We start from the raw sequence: 25,499 nt of genomic DNA, 5'->3' as shown, positions 1-25,499 counted from the left end.
AAATTCCCAATCTCAGACACTGTTTTAAAATGCATCACAAAAATTCATTGTCAATTAAAAGAACATTCACTCGATCGCTTCCTATTTTTCCATGACGGAGGCAAAGGGGATTTATCATTACATAAGACCTTGTTATAGAGGACTATTTCACAATATTCTCAACGTACCTAGATCTTTGAGGTTGGCAGAATTTATTGGGGGGGGGGGAAGGAAATATATTTCAAAAAATATAAACTGTTTTATTGTGGGATTTAAAACAAGAAATGGCACAAATAAAACGTATAATTCTGAGGGAACCATTGGTAATTCACTGTCAATATATACCCAAATCTAAACAACACAGGTTATATGCAAAATAAGTCTCACATTTGAGGAAACCTCTGCAACTTTTCAAATATTTTTCCTTTATTTGAATACAAAGTTTTAATAACTAGAAACATTGTTTACTTTCTGCAGACTAATCTAAACAATCTCTAACCTACTGGAATGGTTAGAAACCAGCGTTATTAAATCTCTGTAAGTTCACAATAAGAGAGAAGATATTTCACAATTAAAGGATTAATCTAATTAGTTGGCCAGTAACTGATAATGAGACCCTGAATAAACTATCAGGTATTAAGACAATGACTTTTTAAATGCTATCCAGACATCTGGGTACTGAAACTGGTTACCATGCAACAATTATTTTCAAATATCAAAAAGTGGGAACAGCCCAAAGTTTTTTTTCGCATCATATCAGAAATGTTTCAATTCAAATATTGTACCAAGAGTCTCTGAAGACTCTGCAGAGACAGAATTAAAAGCAGGCAAACTGAAGAACATTTCTGTTCATGCAAATCCCTCAAAAGGTTTAGTTATAAATCAGTGTATACATAGCCTTTGAAATAAAGGATCCTGATCTGGAAACAGAATGAAATTAGAAGGCTCTGTGCCAACTGCTGCATTTCAATGTCTGGAAGTATCCGCCCGCCTTACAGATTATCCTGCTAGAGTACTTAGGGAGAGGGTGAAGGGTCCCTGAAATGAGCCCAGGTCTTGATTCTCTTTCTCCCAGTTTAGCAGATAATTGGGACCATCAGAGTTGAAAAGACTAATTTATTCTTAGAGCTCCTGCACCATATGCACACAGCCTATGCACCAACTGAGGTGCTGGATGTGGGTTTTCCCTTCAGCAGTACACCTCTGAACTGTGGTAGAGCAGATCTGGGAGCAGAAACCAGTACCTACACATGGTCTGCTTTTCCTGGATTGGGGGCAAGGGACTCTAAGGAGCAGTAGTTGCCTTGCAGGTACAAAGCTTTAATTCTTGTCAGCTTTTAAATAATGAGGGCTAGCAGCTTACCTTTATCCACTAATGAGAGGCCACAGAAATTTAAAATAAAACAATATTAGATAAACTGTTTTATAAAAAAATTAAAACAAGCTAATAAACTATGCTATAGCTTTTAATTGACATGTAAAGTAATGATGCACATAAATTATAAACACATTCTCTCGCAGAGCTGAAAACACAAAAATAAAAACTAAATCATTCATGCTCAACATGCACACTTGGAAATCTCCAGAAATGCAACATTCCCATATAATTTTTTCAGTATCACATTCTTACAGGGTGCAGTTCACTTTCAAACATTTTAACACTGTCTTTACATCTCCATTATTTCAGCATGCTCATTAAAAAAAACACTTTCTTACCAAGCTCTTCAAGCTCTGAGGTCATTGACTTAGACCGCAAGGTCAGTGCAGTGGTTGGAGCCCGTTTTGGAGGTGGAGGGGCTTTGCATTAAACAGAAGGACATATATCATAAGTAAATGCACTCCTCTGAGACACCATGTGCTCAAATATGCATGATTTAGATTCAACCCAAAGATTCATTACTCATAAAAGGTAAGTGTACTTGTTTCATCAATGGTTTGACTTCTGGAAACCTGTATTAACTACATTCAGTAGTTTCTATGAACAGGAAAAGGAAAACATCACAGTATTTCCTTGGTATGTATTGTATTTTAGGAAATTTTCATGCTCTGTGTAGCCAGCTACTTTATCTTATTTATGGAAGCATATGAAATACTGACAAAGTCTGTAAGCTCTATATTTCTAGGTCACATGTGGAATCTCACTGCAATGTATTCGACAAAAAAACTCGATGTGAAATTATCTGACAAGTAGGTTTCACCAGGGATCATGGTAGGACACAAATACTGAGCAATAGAATTGCAGACAATGGTTCGGATGTGATGGGAAGCCATGAGTTTCTGTTATAAAAGCAATCCTTTGAGAGCAATGTTCTTTTCCTTTGCAGACAAGGAGAGTGAAAGCATTTGGTCAGTTAAGAAGAAACCATAATTCTGTATCATGGATGAACTCAGGAAACAGCCATTTGTTAATTAACTAGAGTTATGGTCAGATGTTACTTTAAAGTCTGCCCATGTAAATTGCCTTGAATAAAGTCAAAGGAGCAATCCAATGACCAGAAATGCAGTAAATAAATACCAGTATTATCTGTATTTTAAAAGCATCTATTGACCCTATAGAGCAGGGGTGTCATGTCAAACATAAGGCTCGGGGGCCGGATGCGGCCCCTGGAAGCTTTTAATCCGGCCCTCAGGCTCTCAGCTGCTGAGGTGTTACAGCTGAAATGGCAGCCCACATGAAAATTGGGCTTTCTCAAATGTTGAAATATGATCAAGATTTGCATATTTTCTCTTCTGACATTTGCAGTTAATGAGTTTCTATATGAGAACAGGGTCTAATTTCTGGATATTAGCTGCTTAATGATGTCACTTTCTGCTTAATGACATCACTTCCGGCTCTCAGCTGGAGCCCTGAATGCTAATGTTGGCCCTCTGTATGAAACGAGTTTGACACCCTGCTATAGAGTGTGGGTGTTTCTGCAAATAGCACATACAGTAGTATGTACTAAAGCCTACTTTCCCTTCCAATCCTATTCACACACCCTTACATTTGCTATTTACAAAAAAGAAGGAAAACCACAGGTTCAGCTGACATTTTCAATCTAGTTTGATCCTTACAAGAAGCAAAGATATGAATCTCTCATTAGGAAGTGGTATCCTAATTTGTTTCAATTCTACTTAAACTGCAATATGTCAAATTTGCATGTATTGGTATTTGTTTTTAAAGTCAAAGAATGATAGAGTTGGAAGGAATCTTAGAGGTCATCTAGTCCAGCTCCTGTGAAGGCAACTACCAAGAAGCAGAAGCAAAAGTGGAAGTGGTCAGGCTCTTTCTCTCATATGTGGATAGACTGAAAACCCACAGCTGTATGAGGCTTATTCTTTTGTGGGAAACCATGGCTTCCTGTAAATTCTGAACCAGACCACAAACCATCCTATAATGTTACCTACAAAACATTAATCTGAAAAGCTATAGACCAGGGGTGCTCAAACTTTCAACTTTAGGGATCCTGGACCTTTAAAATTGTGTAGGAGAGATAATTTCAGCAGGTGCAGCTTGTCATCTGTGGGATGACAAGTTGCACCTACTGAAATTCTCTCTTCTATACACTTGTTAAAGGTCCAGCATCCCTAAAGTTGAAAGTTTGAGCACCCCTGCTATAGACTTTTCACTGTCTTCATATTGCAAATCTGAACTCAAGATAAAATAAAAGGACAATAATCCAAACCATGTTTCATATTATATCTACCTAGCTATCGTATCAAACAGTGTAGCCTTCAAAACAAAGTATGTGACATTCTGTCTATACTGAACACTGCCACATAAAAAATAACCATTCGGCATCAGATATACCTATACCTAAGTGATTTTCAGTGTCTGTGAAAATCTCTGCAGTAAGCCATTCTAGAAGACATAACATACTGATTTCCTGCTTCACTGCCAAAATAATTTCTCATGTAATCATGACTATTTTTGTTATTGCAATGTACATATATGAAGCTGTTTGGAAAGGGAAATATGCATGGCTTACCGAGTCATACAAAGTCCATACACACAGTCTAATTGCACAATGGGGCAAGCTGACTTCTGCCTTAGTGATCACAGAAGAAAGTACAAGACAACAACTCTGTGAAGACATGTTTGTAACTATGTACACACAAAATACATGTACTGATGTACCATCGTCTGCAAGAAATCATCAACTAATAAGTCACTAACCAAGATGGGATTGCTAAACAGGCTACAGCTACCTGGCCTCCAAATTTCCTCATCAGCGCTTTGTCAAAGTTTCATAACAAAGACATCCATTAGCAACTGAGAGATCAGAATTATAAAGACCTGAGAAAAGCAAGTGAAAGAACAGATAGAAACTTTTCAAATACTTGTAATATGCACTGGAGTGTTCCATTTTTAGAGCCATTGTTTCCACAGCTGTCCAATAAAGATAGCAAACTAGAGAGACTCTTGCAGCACACTGGTTAAACAGGGAGCAGCTTCGGGTCGTGAGAAAAACCAGTTTTTCTTCATTAATATTTCATACTATTCTCTCTTATTATACACATTGGATTGGACAGAAAGGTTCATTTCATCCAACAGTAGCAGAAGTCCTTCCATCAGACAAAGAGAACTTTTTGGTCCAATCCACTGAAGTAGAATTTTCTAAAAACGCAGAACACCCATTGGATCAAAATTTTGCTTACGTTGAGGGTACTTCATACTTTATAAAGGTATACTCATGACTTAAAAAAACATGGAAAATAGGGTTTTGAGCAAACTGATCGACAACATGAAAATACAATAATAAAGATTATAAAAGGAAGGGTATACAATATGTCTATTTCACAGCAGGGGTAAAGAAAGTTAGTTGGGTGAAAGACACATGATGCTAGTATGTATCTAAAACAAGGCTTGGATTAAAAATATATGCTCTGAGGAAGCAATGTGGGAAGTGGTTTAATTTTAATGGGAAAACAGCCATTATTTTTATATGTTGCTAAGATTATTATATCAATGTAGACACAAACATGCTTGGAAATGTTTGGCTAGAAGTTGTTGAACAGACTACTGTACTGAAAAAGGCAGGTGAGAAATAAGCTTCATACATAAAGGCACTATCTCTTCTTGACACTCCCACACCAAGAATAATAGGAACTGCCTTCCTGTGGGGTAATCTCATGCTGTGGAAGGGTACATATGACTATTCCATCCATATGGGATGAACCAACAGAATGGATCTCTTACACCCCACTGGCACTCCACAGGATGCAGAATACTAATCAACTAGTTTCCTGGAACCTATACATTCTGATTATTCCCACATAATGGGAAGCAGCACTGGGGGGCTATCTGAACAGGATCTTTCAATTATATCTGAATTTGCAAATTAATCATTTTCTTCAGTAAACAGAAAATTATAACGATTATTAGGCAGCAGAATGATGCACAGATTGTACAGCATGAATTTAAACGATGCTAAATAATTTCTCACTTAAATTGCTCTCTTTGTCTCTGGAGAAGCAGGAAAAGCAATACAACAATAAAGGGACTGTACCTTTCTTTCTTGCGGTGTCATCTGGATCAAGATTCCTGGTTACTGTGACAACTTTAAGAACTAAGTGGTTGCCTCCTTGCCGAATCATAGTCACGACCTGCCTGTGGCCAACTTTTACTACATTTTCGTTATTAACCTGCAAGGAAAACAAAACGACAAGGTTAAACTAAAACGTGCAAAAGAATTAATTTAAAAATAGAAATCTATCTGCAAGCATGAAATTGTTTAGTTAGCATTAAGTCATGAGAAAATCTTAAAGTATCAGCTACTTTTGACTGATTCCATGAAACTGGAATATAGTAGTTTATTTTATTCTTTATCAATATTTAACACCAATACTTTTTCAGTTGTTGGAAAGATTTCACATTCTTTTCACTGACGCAATGCCAAACAGTCACAGACCTTTTAAAAGGGTTTGGAGGCTTTATTTCTACAATAGTAAGTGAATTACAAGCCAATTGATTCAGTTTGGATACAAATGTTTCCCATCCTGTTTCTCAAAGAACCACACCTAGAAAATCACATAAAATAATGTGAAATAAACAAGTTACCCATGTGACACTGTATGTCACTTCCACCTCCTTATTGGGCCTATTATGACGGTTTGGTGCATGGTCCCAGCTCTAATTAGGCAGTCATTCTGCCCTGCCCATCCCAAAATAATCCTGGCCCACAACTTTGGTTATACAAGATCCTGGAATTTCCCTTTGGGAAAGTTATGATCTACATGTTCTGCCAATCATTATCTCTTTAGGTCACTTTGACATAATGACCCTCCTATCCTGTTTTTGAGGGGAACAACAGTCATTCTCTTGGCTCCAATTTCAGTTATTTTTCTCAACTAGAGAAGAGAAGTTAACCCTTTAAAATCTCCATCAATGTCAAATAATGACACTTATTTGACAGTATTCAATGCATACAATTATTTGCTTTTCTTTCTCAATCGTAAATGGGGTGAGAAGAGAGAAGATAGACAGATAGAGAGAAGACAGATAGATAGAGAAGAGAGAAGAGAGTGAAATAAAAGGTGTTTATGTAAAAGTTCAGCTTCTGTAAAGAATTAGGACATTAATTAGTCCATCAATATTATGCTAACTTCTTATCCTTTGCTTTATGGTTTATACTCAGATTTATTTTCCCTGCAAGAATCCAGTGTAATTAAAATAAGAACCCATATCCTAACAGAGTCTGCACACTGATTTTCATGGAACTTTTGTTCATATTCTTTATATCCCTGAATTGTTTGCAAATCATGTAAACCATGGGTCTCCAAACCCTGGCCTGGGGGCCAGATGCAGCCTGCGGCCAGCCTCAATCTGGCCCGCGGTCAGTCTCTTGTCCCCTGAAAGCCTCTGGTCCACTTGGCCAAACATGACTGGAACTGTGCTCTGGTTGCATCTGGAGGGTGTTCTAAGGGCCAGAGAGTTTGAATGAATGAGCCCATTAATTCATTTATTCACTCATCTAAGTTCCATCTCTAATTTATTTATATAAATTTTATATTTAAATTTTTTTTCCAGTCCTCAGCACCGTGCCAGATTTTTGATGCGGCCCTCTGGCCGAATTGTTTTGGAGACCCCTAATGTAAACAATCCATGCAAGTAATGTCTAGCCCCATGGAAGTCAATTGCTTGAGTAGTTTTGTAAACATGTCAGGAAGCCAAACCTGGTTCCTCTGTGTGCATAAATAAGGCTTAAAAAATGTGTGGAAATTAACTACTTCCATGCTAATACGTTCAAAAATTTTGAACACAGGTACCTATCATAAGGTATAGCTTGCTAAAGGCACTTTAGAAAATACTGCATAAAACAACCCCTCAGGACTGATAACTGATGGCACTGTTCATTACTTGCTTCAGTGCAAAAGTTTCCTTTAAGCATATCCTGGGTCTTTAATCAGTTCATTATCCTTCTTAATTTTCTAGACACTTATGGACTTCCTGACCTCACAATAAAATAACATATCTACACATAATGCATTTTTAATATTTGATATGATTAAAAATTAGTTGTTAGGAAACACTTCCTAAAGTTTTATTTTTTAGGGAAAAAATGCAATTGTACAACAGCCCAACAGACTATTAATCAAGTATATGCACCCTTCACTATAAGACATGACAAATGGGTTAGGCAGTGCACCATCTGTTGGCATCATTACATGTAATGATGTTATTTAACATTTAGCGTAGGAACAAATTGATACAAGGGACTTCTACTTTTTTTCCTCAAATACCTGAGAAAATCTGTCCATTATTAAACATGAAAAATGACTGTATTAAAAAATGATAGATTTCATGATGGATATAACAATTAGCAATTGTCCTGAATCTTGTATTTTAGGGAATTCAGAATGGTAAACTTTGGAATTAGTTCCTCCAACCTACACTGTGGTGTAGTGGTCAGAGTATAGCATTGGAACAGGTTCAAGTCTCTTACTGAATGACCTTGGACCAGTCTCTCTCTCAGGCTATCCCACAAGATTGCTCTGAGGATAAAAGGTGGGTGAGATGTAATGTATACTGATCTAATTGCCTTGGAGAAACTTATCTGTGCAGTGAAAGGTGGATATTATAGGAAAGCCTTGTGACAGCAAAGCTGTTCTTATTAAGACATCCATTTTCACCATGAAGCTGGAGAAGTTTTCAGTTCCTCCTACTTCAATGTAATGGATGATGGCAACTTGTACCCATTCGGTGGAGTCCCATCAGAGGAAGTGGAACTCGGTGAAAATGGGGGGGGGAGGTGAACGCTTGTACTTGGATCTGTGGGACCTGTCCTCGCCCCTTGTGGAGTTCCCATAATTTGACACCACCCTCAGGTTCACAAGCCCTTCAGCCCAGGCCTGCACTAAATTTTGTGCTTCCCAGGACACTGGCAAGGCAGCCTGCACCTGAGGAACAGTGCCCTGGTAAAGAAACAGCTGCCCTGGGGCACCCCAAAATCCTCCTCAGGCCATCTTCCAGCTGAACCAGCACTTTCCCATGATGCCAAGGAGAAAGGGAACTTGCCGCTGCATTCAGGAAATCAGAGAATTCAGGCATGGTGACTGTCATGTCCCTAGAAGCCTCAAGGAAACCATGATTCTTACAGTGACACCCTTAAGGCACACCTCAGCAATACTGTGGAGAGAAGGCGAAGCTTGGGAGCATGAGATAGGCTGGGTGTGCAAGTTCTTTTAAGCCTGCCAGGCCCCCAATGTGCTGAAGCATGGAGTGTGGGCTGACAGAAGCCAGTTTGAGGCACAAAGGCGTAAAACTGTCCCAGTCAGGAATTGGCTCATTGGTTAAAGCCAACTGGGTTGGCAGCCTTATTATTCCTTAGGACTGCTGTTGCCCACACCTGATGGAACAGGCTGAAAACAAGTGGCAGACCTCTCCAGCCCCGCACCCCAGGGCAAAGGTTTGCGATCGTGCCCCCCTATGGGCTGCTGCCGCCCCCAGCATGGAAATGCCCCCCCCACTCACCTGAGGCTCACAGAGCCTCGCGCAACCCATACCTGCATTGAGGAAACTCCCTGAGGTTTCCCTAACACTATAAATTGTGCCTCCAGGAAACCAGAAGCACAGTTTCTGACCCCGTCAGGAGCCTCAGAGGGGCTTCTGTGGCGTCCTAGAGGCTCGTGCCTGGGGCATTAGCCCCATCTAACCTAATGGGAGATCCGCCACTGCTGAAAACCCCCCATCAGCTGGGAGTATGAGGAGTGGAATATGCCCAGTTATGAGCTTAAGAGTCCTCTAACTGCCACCACAGCCTTTGAAGTAAAAATTCCCTCCCTCCCTCTTAGCACTTAATTAGGGGCATGGGGGGAGAACAGAAGGAGGACTTTCTTCAGTCAAAAAGATGAAAAAGAATTACTTTAAACTAGTACTCACTTCCTGAGCAGAAGAGAGCAATACAACCTGTGATGGTTTAGCCAGCTAGGCAGGGTTGATCTGGGTGTTGTGAAAATCTTTGTTTCACCAAAAGTTTGGGGACACTGGGAGATAACAAAGGCAGCAAGTAACTATAGACACCATACCTAATATATAGATGCAAACATTTACTGAAGTACATAAACACAGAAATGGATAAGTATGGAACTTTGAGGAGAGCTCTCAAAAGATAAGTTCTAGCCAAATCACAGAATAAACTCTCCCTTCTCTGGTCACTCAAATAAGCATTTTACACCTAATCCCTCAGAGATGCCAGGCCGACTCATCGTTAGTAGAAAGCTCTTCTTCCTTCAGATGACTTCTGTTGCCAACAGCCTATCTTCTTGCTGTGCTCTCTCTGACTGCCCCAACTGACTGGCTCTCACTGAGGGAGAAGGCTCCTTCTATAGAGGTTGGACCTCTGCACATGGCCCTCTACTTTTTGGAAATGATCTCCAAACTGGAGATAAAAGGCAGATATCATCATGCTATTATGCTTGTGTTTATTTTGAAGTTTATTAACTGTTACTGAGTGGTTGCTTCCCAAAGCAGTTGTAATAAGTGGATAACGTGTCCACATTTAAAATTTTAAGTGAAATGTGATCACTACCACAGAACAGACCATTGCATAGGCCCTGAAGTATTCCAGCAAATTTGTCCAGAGTTTTCTGTCATCAGTGTTCCAGCTGCATCCTGGCTGTTTCATTGCCCTTAACTCTCTGAAAATACCAGGGAGAAGCATGGGAGAAAGGTACCTTGGCGCTATCATGTCAGCTGCACAAATCAATTTGGTATTCCAGATACTGACTAGGGTTTCAATAGAACAGTCAGAGTCTATTAAAAACTAATAGTTTATCAACCTTTGGAGACAGATAAACATAACTATTGCATCCCCTGTGCAGGGACCACTTACCTGATAGTTATCTGTCTCTAACAAAGTAGTTGGTGGTGGTGGTGGATGAACTCCTCCTGACTTTATTTATTACTCACTAGGTTGGTCTTAGCTTCCTCTGAGGAACTACGAGTGTCAACCCACTGGCTTGTCAAATCAAAACCCCACATCGGCTTACCAAATCAAAACAGGAGCACTCTCTGCTGCCTCCACTTTTTCCTTGACTGTCTGCAGGCAAGGAGTATACTGAGAACTGGTGCAAGCAAATTCCACCTGCTCTGAAGAAGTACCTGGGTGGTCAAGAAGGAGACTGCAGAGGTGTTGGGATATACACAAAAAGAAAAAAATAGGTGGTAGAAAATTTTGGTTGACACTGCATGCATCTCTTTGGTTTGGGCCTGAGAATTCTTGGATAGTATTTGCTAAGAATTCTCTAAGACATCCCAAAACATTCAAGCCCAAGGAACCTTCTTTTCCGCTGTTTCTGTCCTAACCTCTCCACCAGGGATGGTGTGACTAGAAACACCACCCAATATCACTCTCCCAGGTTTGCTGCTGCCACCTCTGTCATAGGATGCAGGGAAAAAGCCCCTTAGCATGCTGAATTGTACAGCTTTCTCAAACCAGCGAGAACTTCTAGTTTTGTTTAAAAGTCCTGCACAAGTAAAGGAAGTTCAGGGCTTTTTTGTTTGAAATAGTTGTAAGTCCTGCACTCCCTGGTTTAGGAAAACTGTGCAATGCAGCATAAGGAAGCTGATCAATGCAATATATGCCTGACTTAAATGAGACCTTAAAGCAGTGATTTTCAACCTTTTGAGTATTGTGTCCAGTTCTGGTCGCCACATCTCAAAAAAGACATAGTGGAAATGGAAAAGGTGCAAAAGAGAGCGACTAAGATGATTACTGGGCTGGGGCACCTTCCTTATGAGGGAAGGCGCTTGGGCCTCTTCAGCCTAGAAAAGAGGCGCCTGAGGGGGGACATGATTGAGACATACAAAATTATGCAGGGGATGGACAGAGTGGATAGAGAGATGCTCTTTACACTCTCACATAACACCAGAACCAGGGGACATCCACTAAAATTGAGTGTTGGGAGAGTTAGAACAGACAAAAGAAAATATTTCTTTATTCAGCGTGTGATTGGTCTGTGGAACTCCTTGCCACAGGATGTGGTGATGGCGTCTGGCCTGGATGCCTTAAAAAGGGGATTGGACAAGTTTCTAGAGGAAAAATCCATTATGGGTTACAAGCCATGACGTGCATGTGCAACCTCCTGATTTTAGAAATGGGCTATGTCAGAATACCAGATGCAAGGGAGAGCACCAAGATGTGGGTCTCTTGTGTGCTCCCTGAGGCATTTGGTGGGCCGCTGTGAGATACAGGAAGCTGGACTAGATGGGCCTATGGCCTGATCCAGTGGGGCTGTTCTTATGTTCTTTTTCATCTCATAGCACACTGACAAGGCACTAAAATTATCAAGGCACACCATCTGGTTTTTGACAATTCACAAGACATACCAAGCTGTTAGTGGGGGGCTTACATCCCCCATTGGCCGTACTAATAAATGACCTTCCCTCATATTCCTGTGACACACCTGTGGGCCAATCATGGCACACCAGTGTGCCATGGCACAGTGGTTGAAAATGGCTGCCTTATAGCCTCTGATTTTTATGAAAACGTTTTATTTCAGTGGGTTAGGAGAAAATTTTACCTCAGAAATAGGGGTTAAATTTACAAATACACCTCATAAAAAAAAGACAAAAGGGGTAAACACACCAGAAAGAATTATAGCAGGAAAGGAGACTGTCAGTGGACCTGAGTGAGAACTTTCAGCCATTATAGCAGGACTCTAAAGACTGGCCCCCCTCTCCTGTGTGAATGGAGATAACCATTCTGCAGGAGAGCCTAGTTTTTGTGCAGCTGTGCTGTGGCCAGCTGCTTCTGAATTCTGTCAAAGAGGGGTTCCCCAGTCAAGAATACCCCCCAAAAGGAGCAACCTCCAAATGAATTGTAGGTAATCTCTTCTTTTCCCTTTGATCCAGGGAAGCCCTCAGCTGCAAGCTGTCAACAGCAACCCGGTTTAAGTTTCCTGGTGCTTTCCCAAGCAGGAAAGTTCAACCTGCCATGTTGACTCCCCCACATTGTGACATTTATTTTATTTTGCAGTACTTACCTGATAGTATTCATTTACAGGTCTTTGATATGTCAACAAAAAATAAATGTCACATTTATTTTTTGTTGACATATCAAAGACCTGTAAATGAATACTATCAGGTAAGTACTGCAACATTCCACACATTCACCTTTCTTATGTATCAGCTGCTTCCTCATGCACAAGACTGATGAAGGCAATTGCCATAGTTTAATATAAATTACAGGTGCAGCCTATTTATCTGCTGATTCGTCTCAACGGGAATGGGGTGGGGTACTGAATGTCACACACACCTTTGCCTCCTTTGCCCTACACTGGCATCTCAATCTGTTTCCAGATAGCCCAAAACACTGCAAAAATGCTCCGCCTTGCCCAAGCAGGGAATAGCCCTGGAAGAGGTTCCCCTTGCAAAGGAACAGTAACATTCCTGGAGCCCCTGAGCCAGCCAAGGCTGAAGAGAAGGGGGGGGGCAAGAACCTCTGTAGCCAGAACACCTGCAGCAAGGTGGAGGTGCATCTCTCTCACTCACTCACAGGGGCAGGTGCCATAGCAACAGAGGGGATTGCTTTAAAGAACCCAGGGAGTATTTGCCAAATTCCACCCCCCCCCCCCATGGTGCAGGCTATCACCAAGCAAAGCATGTGATTTACAGCCCAATCCTCTCCACACTTTCCTGGGAGTAAGCCCCATTGACTGAAATGGGGCTTACTTCTGAGTAGAAGCACATAGGGCTGAACTCTTAAAAGATCAGCATCCCACCTGTGAAAGCTGGCAAGGGGGGGAGAGGAGAGGGGATTACTTTAAAAAACCCAGGGAGTGTTTGCAGAATTCCCCCCTCCCCAGATGATGCAGGCTCTTGGGAAGCCCTGGCTTCCCAAGCAAGCTCACCATTCCAACTGTGAAAGAAGTTGGAACAGGAGGGCTGAGTACAGGAGGGGAGGGAATTGAGAACAGCTGCCTTAGTTTCCTTCCAACCGGAAGTGTCAGGCTGCAGCCTATTTGCTCAATGGACTCTGACTCTATGGACTCAGCACAATGTGTTTTTTTGTTAATCACGCCGAGTTACAGAACAGAACTAACGTAGATAAATAGGCTCTACCTGTACTTTTAAATTTATATTGTGCATTTGTCCATTCCTTTAACAATAGTCCTGGCAGCAGGATTAAAATGTCAGCTGGGAGATTAAATTCAGCTGCTTTCATGATGCTCTACACAAAGTACAGCACATAGTGGTTTTCTGTCCTGACTCTTGTGTTTGTCCTCAGGCTTTAAGGTCAAAATGCTGGGAAGAGCAAGAGGAGTGCAAGAAGAGAAGCATCGCAGACACACAAGCATAAGTCAATCTCACAGGTAAGTAGTGAATAGTTTCTATGACCCTCAGATAAGTCAGGGGTCGAACTGCAGGGGGTGCCTGACTATAATTCTGGGACTCTCCACAGATACAAAAAACCACAGGTCCTTAGGTCCCTATATTAAAATGGCATAGTACTGTGTTTAGCAGGCTCTAAGACCCAGCAGTTGCCTGCCTGCTATGCTGGCTGGTAGCAAAGCATCTCCTTGCAGGAGAGAGCTGTTGAGAGAAGCAAAGCATGGCCAGCCAGAGTGTGAAACTGTGCAGAGTGAACTTTGCAGGCATCCAGCAGGAAGGAAGAAAGGAGGGAAGAATTTTTTTTTTTATCTGCAGTTGTACTGTGTACAAGGCAGGCTGTAAGATCCAGTGGTAGCCTTCCTGCCCGACTGAGTGATGTGCTGGCTAGCTAGTTGAGAAGCTTCTCCCTGCAGGAAGGAGCTATTGGGAGAGGTAAAGCATGGCTAGCTGGAGTGTGAAATTGCCCGTGGTGAGCTGGTTCCTGCTGCTCCTCTGGGCTTCTCTTGGCTGCCAGGACACCCCTGAACTGCCCTGACCCCTAAGTGACCTGCAGATAGGGTGAAGAGATGATCTACAATGGATCCTGAGGGCAAGATGGGCCACTGTAGGCACTTGTGCTGGCTGCTCTGACTCTGAAGTAGTTGCAAACATGCTTTATGGCACATTTGCAACACTAGTGGGCCAGTGCAAGGGACTTGCACCAGCAAATCTCGCCCTCAGGATTGTACTCTTACATACACTAGGAATTCCATCAGGGATCTACAAAATGTTTCTTAGTTTGACTCTGAGTGTACATAAACCCTGCACATTTTCTCATTTTCCTCTTCCCTATTTCCTATTTGTATCATGTCTTTCTAGCCAATTGCAAAGGAACTTCCTTTTAATTCTTGTGGTGCTAAATGCAATTTTAAGAAACAACATAATTCAAATGTATTTAAAGAAAGGCAGCACCAACATTTTCCCTTTGTAATTGCAACCACCTGGCAGCATGTACTTCCACAAAATCATAGCAAAACACATTCTGCCTTATTGCACCGACAATCTAAACAGAGAAAACCATATGTGACAGATTTAAGGAAAGGGGATTATGAAAGAAAATGGAAGTTAGGAATTTTTAAGAAGAATTCAGAACAAGGAAGAAATAGCAATGGAGCAGAAAAATATGAAGATCTTAATGAAAAAAGGTATCTTTATGAATACCACTGTCAGAAAAAAAAGCATCAGTGAATAATGGAGTGGATCTGTCAGAGTGGGAAGATATAAAACTGCTTATGCAGGAGGTTTCACAGTTTAAACAACGAAGTCCAACCCCGCCCCCCAAGCCCCTGTCTAGGATACCCATCAAATATTAAAAAATTCTTCTAGTTTACCAGTATACAACTAGTTTTCCAAAATTAGTCTATGCTGAGGAAAGATCTAGAAGCACAGGCCTATAGAACTCAGGAGGAGAAGGGTTTCCTCAACTACGTTGGCCAATTGAGTTTCATGGAAGGAGGCTGATCTAGCTGGCTAGAGCAGATGATGTGAGTGAGACTTTAAATGCTATTATGACTTCCTCCAGTGCCCGTCAAGTGAGAGGCAGGGCAGGAAGCTGCAATTAGGTACAGAACAGATATATTTAGAAAACTAGCATAGACAGACATTTGGAAAATGGCATTAAGCAAGGAGAATCATTACAGTTGGAGGGTGTGACAATGTGAGTGTGGGGATATCTTCCAGGCAAGATGGGGAGTTTGATGCATTAATGTATTAATCAACCCACACACAAAGCAGCTGCTATTACAGCTACATTTTCTTTTCTCCCCCTCACCAACAAGATTAGCTGTAAATGACTCCCCTTCTGAGTACAGCTACCGAATTTACACTGGTATGTAGAGGTGGCAACATAATTGCTATAACAGGAAATGCTATCGCCTTCATAGAAAATGATTCTAATTGATATCCTGTTGCTACTGATATGGATTTTCTTGACAAAGCCAGGAGGAATTCAGAGAGGTTTTGCTCTGATACAGGGAATTTTGAAAAGGGCTGAAAGGAGAAAGTTTCCAACATATAACATATTAAAGAACAATAGGTTCATGAAATGAGTTTGCTCACAAAAGCAGCTTCCTTTCACAATGGTGGCAATGGTACACACTGGCCATGAGGAAAGCCTGCGTAAGAATTGTTGGAATTTAGATGCAATGCTACCTGCAGGACTCTGCACTATAATATCCAGTCACCTGAGACCTCTTCACCTGCCTGGTCTTCTATGGCTCTTGCAGGACGTATGGTCCTTAAGCCATTTCTCCCCAATCTTGCATATATGCAACAGGGACCAAATGTGTACACCTGTAGGCTGGGCAAAAATGGGTTAATACTATTTCCATCCCTTCTTCTCACATTCTTTTCCTTCCATACTATCTGAGATGCAGAACGTATTCTGCTAGGGCTCTATGCCCATCGGGCCATCCTCACCAAACATCCACACAAAGGGAACAGTCCCTAAGATTCTCTGTTCTAAAGTAGCAGGGCCTCTGATCACAGTCAGAAGACACATGTATACAACTATGATCGGTGAGTAAAGTATTTCTTATGAAACTTGCACATTTAAAAAAAATTAACCAATTAATTTAAAATGAACAGGGCTTCTAATCTCCCAAACTACTAGCAACTCACATATGCCCATTAACTGAACAGTCAGCTGGAAATCTGTACCAGTGCAGGTCTTGTCCTTCTGAATTCATCCTACTGTTTCATGACATAAAGCTTCAGAACAGTAATCAATGTTAAGAATCAACCAGCGCAATCCTAACCTACTCTGAATCAGGCAGGCTGGCAGAGCTACGCTGCACCCAAGGCAGGATTGGGGCTGAAAGCACCTCAGCCCGGGGCCAGGGGAATTGCTTCGCCTTACCCTGAGTAAAGCAGCAGCAGTCCCAATGGGGCTACTCGAATCTGTGCTAGCTCAAGAGGCAGCACAAATCCGAGCAGCCCAGGACTGCCCCAGGCCTTCCAAGAACGGGGTTAGGATCCAGCATAACCTCCGGATTCTGGCCCCACCTCCCACCCCCTGCCCTCCTGCCCCTGGGAACTCCTACCCTTCCCCTGCCCTGAAACGCCTCAGCAGACACAATTCACCCTCTCCCTAGGGTTCATGTTGGCATGGGAAGGCCAGCATGCTTATGTGCACTGGCCTATCTCCCCAATGAGTGACACAACAGTGCTTTACGGCACTTTTGCAACACTCCTGGGCCAGCCCAAAGGTGCGTTAGGATTGCGACAAACATTTCTCACCACTTTAGGCAGAACATACATCTCAGAATCAGAGGTTTTACAACACAAAGGAAAGTTTGAATTTTCTGTAATGAGTTTCAGATGATGTTTCAATCATCATGGGTTCCAGGGAAGAACAGTCTTTACTTCTTGGAAGTACTAACTCTTAGCTGATTGACAGGGGCCATGAATAAGAACATTACAGGCTTTCCCCCCAACTCCTGAATTGAGTACAAAGCCTGGAAGAAAACCCCTATCCATTACAAGAAAAAATTATAAATTTATATAATATTTTATACATATAATATTATAGTATTAATATAATATAAGTGCATACTATATGCATATAGTATATACATATTCTAAGTATAAGTGCACTAAGAGATACACAACTGTAAGGACAATGAAGACAAATGGAGGAAAATTCCACTGGATTCAACTAAGTCTGATGCTGACAAGTTCAGACATCCAAAGAATAAGAAACCAGAGATCCATGAATCACCTGTGGATATCAAGGGCCCACTGCACATATCATACATCAAACAGTAATAATGAAGCTAATAATGGATCTGGGCATACAGAGACACCAACAACAGTGGAAATTTCAGAGAAAAATTCTGCTGCAAAACATCCAAGTTTCAACATTTTCACCATAAGTGATACTAGGCGTTTCCTTTCTAAACACCCTCTCCAGTATAAAGGGGAGGAGTCTTTTAGAAATGTAACAGTTTGTGGGGACTCAAGTACCATTTGTGAACTAGTTTAAGAGCAGTCTTCTTAATTAACTATCAGGTCAATTTAAAAGGCCTTTTAGTCACAGTGCATTCCATTTAGAAGCCAGAATAACATCTAGGTCTTTTCCTCATACTGCTTTGACAACACCTACAGAACCATACGCAAGGGAAAACATGTTGCGTAACTTTGAGGCTATGCCCTTAAATAAGCAAGGTGACACAGCTATCAGAGACTCAAACATAAAAATAGACACAGTGCTTGTTCTCTGGTACCTGGAAGAGAAGTAAATTGAGCAGCTTGCCAAAACCGAAAGCAGTCTGTATTTAGTGGTTCAAGCTTAACTTTCATTTGAAGCCCTATTAGAGGGCGTTATGCACAGATTAGCTAAACTAAACAAATTGCACTTATCCCAGACTTTACAATATTTCTTTTCTCTGGGTTCTCAAAAAGAACAAATAGGTAAGAAATGGAATAAGTGGCAAAACCAATGGCTTGTGACACCATTCACTGCTAGTAAGGCTTCTAAGAAGGCCTCCTGGAAGCCTTAGAAAGGCACTTTCACAAGTGAAAACCAGAAATGCCTTTCAGAGGCACGCATGGCCTCCTTGGGCCCCAAAAGGTCTCTTATTAGCCTTAGAAAGGCACTTACGGTTTTTGAAAACTGTAAGTGCCTTTTGAAGGCCTCCAGGGTGACACTCTCCTGACTCTTCTGATACTCCCTCAAGGTGTGGTACCTGGTACAATCTACCCCCCCAGCCCTGCCTTAGCTATGCCACTGTGTCAGCTCCATCTGGACCATTAGTCATTACAATTTTGTCAATTCTAGACTTGTCCACTGTCTTGTGCATGCAACTTGCCAGCATTTTAGTGTTTTTACACCCCATTCATAATAATGCTGCCCCAGGTAACCAAAAATCTATCAAGTTTACAAATCAACTATCTCCAGCTCTGTATGTTTTTCTATCAGGAGTCTATAAACCCTTTTTGCTGCCAGTCTTTTTGTGTTTGACTTCCAGTTAGTTCTTCCAGTCAATGTTTTGGATCTCGGAAGAAAGTTTTTTAATGGCAGAAAATTCACCAGTAGGTTTGCCTTGAATAGCTGTTTAGCTTTTCACAGCAGATTACATTTAAAGGCACAGAAGCATCAGAGCTGAGGTCAAAATAAGATTTACTGGTAAGCTCCTCTATAATTGCTGCCACAGTGTCTTATCTGTTGATAAGGATTTGATGTAATCTCTGAATAGGAGTGTGGGGTCTGTCTTTATTCCATTGTAGCTCAGTAAGCACAGTCCACATGATCAGAAATTGTAATACAACCAATATGAGAGCTTATGATAGAAGAGTTTAAGGTACAGGAGATTAGAATGTAGTCATTTCTAGGGCATGTTTGAAAATTTTTAGGGGGGGGGGGAAGAAAAATCTCTCATTCCAGAGTTTTCCTCTCCAACTGTCTATTAGCTGAAGTTTCTTTAAAACAGCGTTGACACATGGACTAGATGGTGCTTCTATTGCCTCCCCAACTCAAATTCAATATCTGACCCACAATTCAAAGTCTTAACCCAACAGAAATTTCCCAGATCCAAATGGAATAAGCCACTGAAACCCTTCTTGAACAAAAGCCTGTGTCCTGTGCTAGGGACATATAAAAAGCCCATAGTTACTTGCTTTCCATTCAACTTTACTTTGACAAATATGTACTTCACTCTGTTATCTTTTAGGATTTCTGGGGCCAATAATTCAATTTTTTTAGACAAGATGATTGCTGTACCTCTGGACTCTGAAGACTATAGGACCATAAAATGAAGTATGGATAGTTGAAAAACCTTATATTGGCTCTCTTGTGGTGTTAGCCACAAGATATTTGTGGTATTAGCCATTAGATATTTCTGATTTTCTCTGTAAACTGCTTTGTGAACTTTTTGTTGAAAAGCGGTATATAAATGTTGTTGTTGTTGTGTCTCTTGAAGAAATGTAAAACCAGGGTGGTTGTGCCTTATTTTAACAACAACTCTACGTCATTTGATTACTGTGCCCAAATGCTTAGCATTCAGATTATACAGTGAAGTACAGTTATACAGTGACATAGACAGGTGATAAGTGTTGAGGTAGCACTGCTAGGTTTGATCCCACCATTAAGTGAAACTGACCTGCAAGGAAGATACTCAGTTTTCTCCTACTTCAAACCATTAAAGGGAAGCAAAACAATGAAAAGGAATACCAAATTGAAAACCAGAGGGAGATGCAAACATCTCAGTCATAGTCAGGCAAGTTAGAGAGGCTGTGAAGGGCAAGGAAGCTTCCTTCCGTAAATGGAAGTCTTGCCCTAATGAGGAGAATACAAAGGAACATAAACTGTGGCAAAAGAAATGTAAGAAGGTGATACTGGAGGCCAAGCGAGACTATGAGGAACGCATGGCCAGCAACGTTAAGGGGAATAATAAAAGCTTCTTCAAATATGTTAGAAGCAGGAAACCCGCCAGAGAAGCGGTTGGCCCTCTGGATAGTGAGGGAGGGAAAGGGGAGATAAAAGGAGACTTAGAGATGGCAGAGAAATTAAATGAGTTATTTGCATCTGTTTTCACGGCAGAAGACCTCGGGCAGATACCGCTGCCCGAACGGCCCCTCCTGACCGAGGAGTTAAGTCAGATAGAGGTTAAAAGAGAAGATGTTTCAGACCTCATTGATAAATTAAAGATCAATAAGTCACCGGGCCCTGATGGCATCCACCCAAGGGTTATTAAGGAATTGAAGAATGAAGTTGCAGATCTCTTGACTAAGGTATGCAACTTGTCCCTCAAAACGGCCATGGTGCCAGAAGATTGGAGGATAGCAAATGTCACACCTATTTTTAAAAAGGGAAAGAGGGGGGACCCGGGAAACTATAGGCCAGTCAGCCTAACATCCATACCGGGTAAGATGGTGGAATGCCTCATCAAAGATAGGATCTCAAAACACATAGACGAACAGGCCTTGCTGAGGGAGAGTCAGCATGGCTTCTGTAAGGGTAAGTCTTGCCTCACCAACCTTATAGAATTCTTTGAAAAGGTCAACAGGCATGTGGATGCGGGAGAACCCGTGGACATTATATATCTGGACTTTCAGAAGGCGTTTGACACGGTCCCTCACCAAAGGCTACTGAAAAAACTCCACAGTCAGGGAATTAGAGGACAGGTCCTCTCGTGGATTGAGAACTGGTTGGAGGCCAGGAAGCAGAGAGTGGGTGTCAATGGGCAATTTTCACAATGGAGAGAGGTGAAAAGTGGTGTGCCCCAAGGATCTGTCCTGGGACCGGTGCTTTTCAACCTCTTCATAAATGACCTGGAGACAGGGTTGAGCAGTGAAGTGGCTAAGTTTGCAGACGACACCAAACTTTTCCGAGTGGTAAAGACCAGAAGTGATTGTGAGGAGCTCCAGAAGGATCTCTCCAGACTGGCAGAATGGGCAGCAAAATGGCAGATGCGCTTCAATGTCAGTAAGTGTAAAGTCATGCACATTGGCGCAAAAAATCAAAACTTTAGATATAGGCTGATGGGTTCTGAGCTGTCTGTGACAGATCAGGAGAGAGATCTTGGGGTGGTGGTGGACAGGTTGATGAAAGTGTGGACCCAATGTGCGGCGGCAGTGAAGAAGGCCAATTCTATGCTTGGGATCATTAGGAAGGGCATTGAGAACAAAACGGCTAGTATTATAATGCAGTTGTACAAATCTATGGTAAGGCCACACTTGGAGTATTGTGTCCAGTTCTGGTTGCCGCATCTCAAAAAAGACATAGTGGAAATGGAAAAGGTGCAAAAGAGAGCGACTAAGATAATTACGGGGCTGGGGCACCTTCCTTATGAGGAAAGGCTACGGCGTTTGGGCCTCTTCAGCCTAGAAAAGAGACGCTTGAGGGGGAACATGATTGAGACATACAAAATTATGCAGGGAATGAACGGAGTGGATAGGGAGATGCTCTTTACACTCTCACATAATACCAGAACCAGGGGACATCCACTAAAATTGAGTGTTGGGCGGGTTAGGACAGACAAAAGAAAATATTTCTTTACTCAACGTGTGGTCGGTCTGTGGAACTCCTTGCCACAGGATGTGGTGCTGGCGTCTAGCCTAGTCGCCTTTAAAAGGGGATTGGACAAGTTTCTGGAGGAAAAATCCATTATGGGGTACAAGCCATGATGTGTATGCGCAACCCCGATTTTAGAAATGGGCTATGTCAGAATGCAGAATGCAAGGGAGGGCACCAGGATGAGGTCTCTTGTTATCTGGTGTGCTCCCTGGGGCATTTGGTGGGCCGCTGTGAGATACAGGAAGCTGGACTAGATGGGCCTATGGCCTGATCCAGTGGGGCTGTTCTTATGTTCTTATAGACTTACAAGAGCCACTTGTAGCAACAGACAATTTTAAGAGAGTAAATAACTGGAAATTCCCACCTCACCCCCCCCGCCCAATAAACAAAGTAAAGGTGCCCAACCAGATATGATAATAGTTATGATATGTAACTCAGGTAGAGTCAGCAGGACATCTGCATAATAGTTGGCCAATTAATAAAAAAGTGTCAAAAATGAGGAGTTGTAGATTCAGACAATTAATGACAAATAAAAATGACTAGCACTCTTATTCCAACTGATACAAAGATCATGACCGGTTGAAACAAATCTGCTAATAAGAATAGAACAGCATCTTCTCATGGATGAAATGTCAGCCTAGACACATATTTAGAAGGCTTTGCAGTTTTCATATTTTTCTTTTTGCATATGATATGCTGCAATGTTGAGTCTTCCATTCCGTTGAGCTTGTGGCGGTTTCTGTCTCACTGACCTCTTTATTTTTCTCACCCTGTGACATGGCTGGGAGCTCAAAGCTGAGAGCACTGCTTCTTTCCTCCAGGTGGCAGTCTTGGTCTCTTCATCTTTCTGGACAATTTATTTGAAAGGGAATCCCCAATGGTAAGTCATCCCTGCTTTCTGCAGTTTCCCCTTAAATGGCTATTAAGTGTCCAAAATCTTAATGCTTCTGAGCACAGACCTTGCAGGATCAAAACAGGGGCTTTTATATAAATGAGGATATATACCAAAGCCTATGTCAATTGCTGTTTCACTTTAAAGCCAGAAAAACATACTTAAGGGGCAATAATGCCCTTTAGCGGACAAGAGAGAAGGGGTCTCAGAACAAGAGGTCAATGGGTATACGCAATATCATCAGCTTCCAACTGAAAATTTGGGAAGAGTTTGCTAAACCACCCTACTAGAATCCAAGTCAATTCCTCCCTTTACCTCCTGCTCAGGGACCCCACGCAGGGCAGGTCTTAGGAGCAGCAGGGTCCAATTAGAAACATTTTTCTTCAGGGTCCCAAATATTTTATATTAAAATGGGTGCTTTAAAAGTAAGTTATTGGACAAAATCCATACTCAGCCATGAAACTTCCTGGGTGACTTTGGGCAATCACTATCTCTCAGCCTCACCTACCTCACAGGGCTGTCGTGAGGAGAAAAGGAGGGGAGGAACTATGTACATGATCCTGAGCTCCTTGGAGGAAGGGTGCTACAAAGATGTAAAATCTAAATAAATAAATCTAAGTACGTTTTAATATAAAATTGCATACATGTAGATTACCCTTGAAAAGTAAATAATAAAATAATTTAATTTTAATTTAATTTAAAAGTAAATAATAAAATAATAAAATAATAATAAAATAGACTGGAAGTTTCTAGTGAGAGGACGTTTACATTATGAAGCACTCACTGCCATGTCTTTATAAAAATATAAAATCAAAACATCATCGAACACTCAAGTCTCATTCAGCAGGAGTTAAGCATATTTCCATTTCCATATTTCCAAAGCTCACCTGTATTTTAGAATAATTTGGAAAAGAATTGAAACAAGTAAAAATTCTAGATATAAACACATTAAATCTGCAGCTATAACTTTCTCACCATGAAGCCTGACTGCAGAGAGGAAAAAAATTAAACCTAACTTAAAAGAACAACCAAAACACATCTCCTGGCTGGAAATATTTTTTCTTGCCATTTGCTTTTTAAGAACATTTCCTGTTTCTCAAGCTGGCAGAAAATTGCTTACAAATAAATAAAAGTGATTCAGAAGGAGTCTCCCAACTGCACACAGGCAGTCACACCTTATTCTCTCCCCCCCCCCGTATCATTGAAGCTGAGGGAAGGCCCCCAAACCTTTTGAACCTCAGAAGACTACAAGCACACACACGCCTGAAGAGAGTGCATGGGTGGGGTGAAGAAGCTGTTAAGTCAGAGAGACCCCCCCAAAGAGGCTTGATCTCAATGAAGAAACCGTAATTGGGGGGGGGGGGACATTCATGTATCTATCTTAGTTCCCTGAGGCTTAAAAATGTACCATTTTTCTAGTACTAGAGTTTACACACGCACTCGCACACACTTTAACTAGTAAAATGCCAACAACATTAAGCTACCCATTTTCATTTTATACATTTTTTTTAATTGGCCAAAACATTAACACAAGTGGCCTGTACATACCTGGACAAGTTCACAATCCCATCTTGTTATCAGTGTTATGAAATAGTTGTTCATTATATCTGTGTCTGGTTTTCATGCAAGTCATAATAAAACTAAGGCTGCGATCCTATGCACAGTTTCCTGAGACAATGGGACTTACTTCTGAGTAGATCCACAGAATTCATTTAATTTACAAATGTATACTTTGCTTTATCTTACCCAGGGGCATTGAAAGTAGCTTCCAAATACACTAAAAAAGTAAGCATTATAATTTTTTAAATATAAATATTAAACTCCTAAAATCCAATGAAAAAGCAGCAAAAATCCAGTGAAATAAAAAACCAGAAAAAACCAGCAGCAGACAATTTTAAAAATGCACCACAAAACTAACCAGCATAAAAAACCCTGAGCCCCAAATACCCTGCCCCCAAGCCATATAGAGCTTTATGGGTCAAAACCAGCACTTTGATTTGTGCCCGGAAATGAATGGGTAGCCGCTGGAGCAGCAGCCTGAAAGTTGAACCACTTAACTGCAGCAAGCACACAGGCCATCACATTCTGAAGTTTCTGAACCATCTTCAAGGGCAGCCCAGGTACAGCGTGTTACAATAGTCCAGTGGTATTCAAACTGGGCGTCGTGATGCCCCAACCTGAGGGCCCTGGCCTTTGCCCCCTTAAGGGGTGGGGGCAGGAGGCAAGGCAGGATTCCGTTGCTAACGGGGCTGCAGGGACTGGAATGTATGGGGTGCGGGGAGCCCTGCGCAAGTATCTGCAGGGCTCCCCAGCCTTCAGAAAGTAAAGTGGAGCAATCGCACCCAGGGATCGCATCGCTGCCTTCCTCCCACCCCTGCTGCCTCCCTCCCCTCCCCTGCAAGTATTTACTGTGGCTTTCTGACTCCCAAGAGTTTGAGAACCACAGCAAAAGTCTAGTCTTGATGTCACTCTGGCATGGATCACCATGGCTAGGTCTGCACGATCCAAGTACAGCCACTGCTGGTGCATCAACCAAAGCTGAGAAAAGGCTCCCCTGGCTAGCTGCCACCTGGGAACCTAGAAGCAGCTGCAAATCCAGGCAAAAAACCCAAACTGTGAACCTGTTCATTCAGAGGGAGTGCAACCCCATTCAGAGCACGACAATACTCTAGTACCTGCATCGTGGATTTCTGAACCAGGAGAACCTCTGTCTTCTCCAGATTTAATCTCATGTTGTTAGCCCTCACCCAGTTCCCAGCCTT

The 25,499-nt window shown here is 41.7% G+C and overlaps 1 protein-coding gene across 2 annotated transcripts in view; it reads right to left on the bottom strand.

The window, feature by feature from the left end:
- Nucleotides 1-25,499, bottom strand: part of SHANK2 (SH3 and multiple ankyrin repeat domains 2) — a 434,329-nt gene that overhangs the window by 69,813 nt on the left and 339,017 nt on the right. For both annotated transcript variants that reach the window (XM_066632040.1, XM_066632049.1), the window contains 3 exons: nucleotides 5,469-5,604; nucleotides 1,696-1,776; nucleotides 1,343-1,351 (listed from right to left, as the gene is read on the bottom strand). In XM_066632040.1, coding sequence (XP_066488137.1) covers nucleotides 1,343-1,351; nucleotides 1,696-1,776; nucleotides 5,469-5,604 — 226 coding nt within the window. The remainder of the gene's footprint in view (nucleotides 1-1,342; nucleotides 1,352-1,695; nucleotides 1,777-5,468; nucleotides 5,605-25,499) is intronic.

Source organism: Tiliqua scincoides, chromosome 1 (genome assembly GCF_035046505.1).
Source record: "Tiliqua scincoides isolate rTilSci1 chromosome 1, rTilSci1.hap2, whole genome shotgun sequence".
In the NCBI taxonomy this organism is placed as follows: Eukaryota; Metazoa; Chordata; class Lepidosauria; order Squamata; family Scincidae; genus Tiliqua; species Tiliqua scincoides.
The sequence above is the reverse complement of the archived record's forward strand: the minus strand, read 5'-3'. Positions and strand labels throughout refer to the sequence as shown.